The sequence below is a fragment of the Silene latifolia genome, chromosome 4 (genome assembly GCF_048544455.1).
Source record: "Silene latifolia isolate original U9 population chromosome 4, ASM4854445v1, whole genome shotgun sequence".
Lineage (NCBI taxonomy): Eukaryota > Viridiplantae > Streptophyta > Magnoliopsida > Caryophyllales > Caryophyllaceae > Silene > Silene latifolia.
Window position 1 is genome coordinate 1,091,035 of NC_133529.1, and position 4,539 is coordinate 1,095,573.

Consider the following 4,539-nt stretch of genomic DNA (forward strand, 5'->3'; position numbering starts at 1 on the left):
GTCCCCCCTACCTATTTTATTATAGGTCTTTACCCGTCTGTGCGCCCCACCCGTCTATACCAAGACCTATTGTTCCTCTATTTGATTTCATAGCTGTCCATTTTTTTTTTATCTTAGGAGCGGAAATCTCTATTATTATGGAAACGATAATCAGAAAATAATATTATTTGGTGATCAAATTTTAGAAATCTTTTAATCGGAAAATAAAAATTCTTACCATTAATTATCAAATTGCAAAATTGCAACTTCCCTAAGTTCTAGCCAAAATGGAATAAAATATTACATAGGGACTTCGTATATAATTCTTATTTAAAACCGTTTTACTTAATACGAATGACAAGTAGACTCAAATAATGTTAAATACTCCCTCCAATTTCATTTATTATTCCCCTTTCTTTTTGGCATAAGAAATAAGGGAATTAATTTGGACCACACAATACATATGACCCCACATTAAATTGATTTTGGACCACACAAAGTTGTCCAAAAAAAGAAAAAGGGAACAATAAGGAAAATGGATGGAAAGGAAAAGAGGAACAATAAATGAAATTGAAGGGAGTAAGATAATAAGAAATTGTGAGATATCTTATCTTAAAACCGTCCTAAACAAGACCTATAGTTTATTTTATTTTATTTTTTGATATTATTTTTCTCATTTTCTTCCTTATTTACACACCCATCCCCCAAAATCTAATCCATTCAACCCCTTCCCCTCTTTCTCCCTCTACACACACCTTCTCTAATATTCTCCCTCAAATATAAATTCTCCCATTTTTTCATTACCATTTCATATAAATGTGGCATTTCTAGTTAAATAATTAATTATTTTTGATTAATCAAATTAATCATCAATTCTTTTTAACAATGTCTACTTCTTCTTCATCATCTTCATCTTATTCATCAACTTCTTCAACCTCTCCTTCTCATCTCCCTTCTTCAGACAAGAAGCATTGGTGGTTAAGTACCAAAAAGGTCATTTTTTTACTCATTTTTTCAATTTTTATTCATCTGGGCACCTCTAATTTTGCATTTTTCATAATGGGTATCTTTCAAAATCAATTTTTTCCATTAAATTTGATGTTAATTTACTTGCATTTTGATAAATAAATTTGCTTTTTATGTAAATTATTTCATACTTGATCTAAATTCCCTTAAAAGATTAAATCATTATATTCGAGGAATAATAACGTCAAAGATGAAATGTACTCTGTCACTCAATATCGATAATTTAACTTTTTTCAAGTGGTAGAGTATATTTTCGAGTGACATTATGATCACTTTTTTAAATGGGTATTAATAAATTTGTTAAATAAATAATGGGTATTAATCAAAATTTGAAATTTGTGATTATTATTACAGATGGTAGACAAATATGTAAGAGAAGCAAGAACAATGATCTCAACTCGGGAACAAAGTGAGATCAACTCAGCACTGAGTTTACTCGACTCAGCACTGAGTCTATCACCGCGTCATGAACTCGCTCTTGAACTCAAAGCACGTGCTCTTCTCTACACTAGAAGATACAAGCACGTGGCAGACATGTTACAAGACTACATTCCGAGTTATAAAATGGCTTACTCGGATGACTCGTCCGGGTCATCTTCTGATAACTCGTTCCATAACTCGTCTCGAGAACGAGTCAAGTTATTGGGCTCGCCTTCTCAGAATAATAACTCGGAGGTTGACTCACCGAGTTCTGATTATTCTAAATTTAGATGTTTCTCTATTTCCGATTTGAAGAAGAAATTGATTTCCGGTTTTTACAAGAACTTTGATAAAGAAGGCCAATGGAGGTAACTATTACTCTACTTTTATCGACATCGTTTTATATTTTGAGACCGTCTTATATTTTATACCGTAAGACGGTCTTATACAATAATTATACTAATTATACACTACAATTATTTTTGAAATTAGATTCTAATTTTCATGTTTAATTAATCCCAAAGTTGAAAACTTTAGTCTTAATTAAAATTTAATTAATTTAATAAATGATGCTTAATTTGCTTTTACCGAAAGGAAGCATGATCTTGTGCATTACGCTAGGTACAACATGTCCACTCTTCGATTTTCTACAAATAATTCCCATTTCCCAAAAAATAATTTGAAAAAATAACATAAATAATTTCTTATGGAATGGCATTATACGGCTGATTGAATCGATTTAATAAAATATGAGACGGTATTACATATGAATACGAGATGGTCTTGCTGTCGAAACCGTTTTATATGAGATTAGGTGAGTTTGAGTTAATTATAGAGTTTACCAAATGTTTCAACTAGTATTAAAATGGTTTGGTCAAATAGGTTGGTTAGCAAGGTGAGGTTGTTAATATAATTACGCGTTTAATTATAACAATGTCAATCTGTCGATGTGGGACAACTGGCAGTCATATTAATGGTAACAATTAATAGCATAACAAACAAGTTTGCAACATTAATTATTATTACAAATTTATGTGACAATACCTAACACTTATTTATAGCATTAACTTTTTTCATGAATTATGTGATACTTCATATGGTTGGTAACTTGAAGTAATAAAGTAATAAGTACAATCGGTTTTGAGTGCGGTCTTAACTTGACACGATTTTAAATAAATATTTGTGTGTAAATTTCAGGTATTTGGTGTTAGGACAAGCATGTTGTCATCTAGGCTTAATGGAAGATGCAATGGTATTACTCCAACACGGAAAACGGTTAGCATCGGCGGCATTTCGTCGAGAAAGTATATGTTGGTCGGATGATAGTTTCTCATTTGCTATTAACTCCGAGCCTCCGTTGTCCGAGTTGGTGGTGAATCATCACCAGCCGCTAACGGAGGCCGAGTCAATAGCTCATTTGATAGCTCACATTAAGCTTCTCCTTCGCCGTCGTGGGGCAGCATTAGCTGCCCTAGACGCTGGTTTATACGCTGAGTCGGTTCGTCATTTTTCAAAGATTCTAGAAGGCCGTCGGGCGGCCCCACAGGCGTTTTTGGCAGAGTGTTATCTCCACCGGTCTGCTGCTTATAAATTGGGCGGTCGACTTGCTGAGTCGATAGCTGACTTGAACCGAACCTTGGCTCTAGACCCGAATTCTACCGTTGCATTGTATGAACGAGCGGGTTTGTTTGAATTGATTGGTTGTATCACTGATTCGGTTCATGACCTTGAGCATGTGAAATTGTTATATAATTCCATTTTAAGGGACCGGAAACCACCGGGTCCCGCATGGAAACCGAGATCAGTTACGTATAGGGAGATACCGGGGAAACTTGTTACTTTGGGTTCGAAAATTAACTTATTGAAGCAGAGGATTGCAATGGGCGAGACCGGTAAAAATGTGGATTATTATGCTTTGATTGGGCTAAGGAGAGGTTGTTCTAAGTCGGAATTGGAGCGGGCTCATTTACTTTTGGTTTTGAAGCATAAACCGGAAAAATCGATCAGTTTCTTAGACCGGTGTGAATTTGGTGATGAAAATGATTATGATTCGGCCAAGGACAGGGCTAGAATGTCCGCGGTTTTGCTGTATAGGCTTATACAAAAGGGTTACACTAGTTTACTGGGTTCCATTGCCCAAGATGAAGCGGCCGAGAAGGAGCGCAAGAAGGCGGAATTGGGCCTACAAGAGGCCCAACACCAACACCAGCTTGATATGCAAAAACAAAGGGCTCAAGTGAAAGAAGTCATTCCCGAGCCAATTCCGGTACCTAAGGCCAATGGGAGACCGAAGTTTGTACACAATAATGGCAAGAAGAACAACACGAACAATAATGATGATGATAATAATAATAATAATGCGGGATCATTCCCTTTCCAAGGGGTTTTTTGCCGGGATTTAGCGGTTGTTGGAAGCTTGTTATCCCAAGCCGGGTTTAACCGGCCAATTTCGGTCAAGTTTGAAGCATTGAGTTGCTAAGGAGGATGTGGTCCGAATTACTCGGGCGGTATCGCGAAATAAATGAAATCAAATTATTGGGGTTGTGGTATGAAATGTAGGGGTAAGAATGGAAAATTGTGAAATATTGTTTGGGGAGTAATTAAATCATAAATTAAATTAAATCATAAATCTCTAGATTAAGAGAGGCGGTTAGTTGGAAGATAATGTGATTAATTTTGGATGTTACTTTAATTTTATGTACATAAAAAAAGGATGATATGAATTGAATGGACTGCCGGAAAATTTTGGTACCTTTTGATGATTAGATGCATATAAATTGTTTCAATATGTCAATTCTAATTTAAGACCGTCTTAATTTAAAACGAATCGATCTGGTGGCCGAATTAAATAAAGACGGTCTTAAATGGTTTAGTACAATATTTAAAGTTCTTTTTGTAATATTTTAGTAGTTTCTTTTCACCATTTTAGTAATATTAATGAAATTCAAGTAGTAGTACAACATTTTCCTACTTTTGAACTACTTATATCTCTTAATTACCTCTACATTTTGTGGTCCTTTTTGTACTAGTAATAATGTTAACAATATTTACATCTACCCAAAAGTACTAACTCATAACCATATCCATTTAACTTGTACTCTTTAACAAACATTT

At 34.6% G+C, this 4,539-nt stretch overlaps 1 protein-coding gene across 1 annotated transcript; it reads left to right on the top strand.

Annotated features, from left to right (window-relative positions):
* Window positions 1-622: 622 nt before the first annotated feature.
* Window positions 623-4,176, top strand: LOC141652472 (uncharacterized). The gene is made up of 3 exons (XM_074459971.1): window positions 623-972; window positions 1,360-1,793; window positions 2,623-4,176. Exons 1-3 carry the CDS (start codon window positions 865-867, stop codon window positions 3,902-3,904), a joined length of 1,824 nt encoding a protein of 607 aa, XP_074316072.1. The 5' UTR covers window positions 623-864; the 3' UTR covers window positions 3,905-4,176.
* Window positions 4,177-4,539: the final 363 nt, after the last annotated feature.

Excerpts from the sequence above, each read along its gene's own strand:
- LOC141652472 (XM_074459971.1), top strand. The coding sequence starts at position 865 with ATGTCTACTTCTTCTTCATCATCTTCATCTTATTCATCAACTTCTTCA. Across the intron at positions 973-1,359 it reads GGTGGTTAAGTACCAAAAAG|ATGGTAGACAAATATGTAAG; the intron begins GTCATTTTTTTA and ends TTATTATTACAG. Across the intron at positions 1,794-2,622 it reads GATAAAGAAGGCCAATGGAG|GTATTTGGTGTTAGGACAAG; the intron begins GTAACTATTACT and ends TGTAAATTTCAG.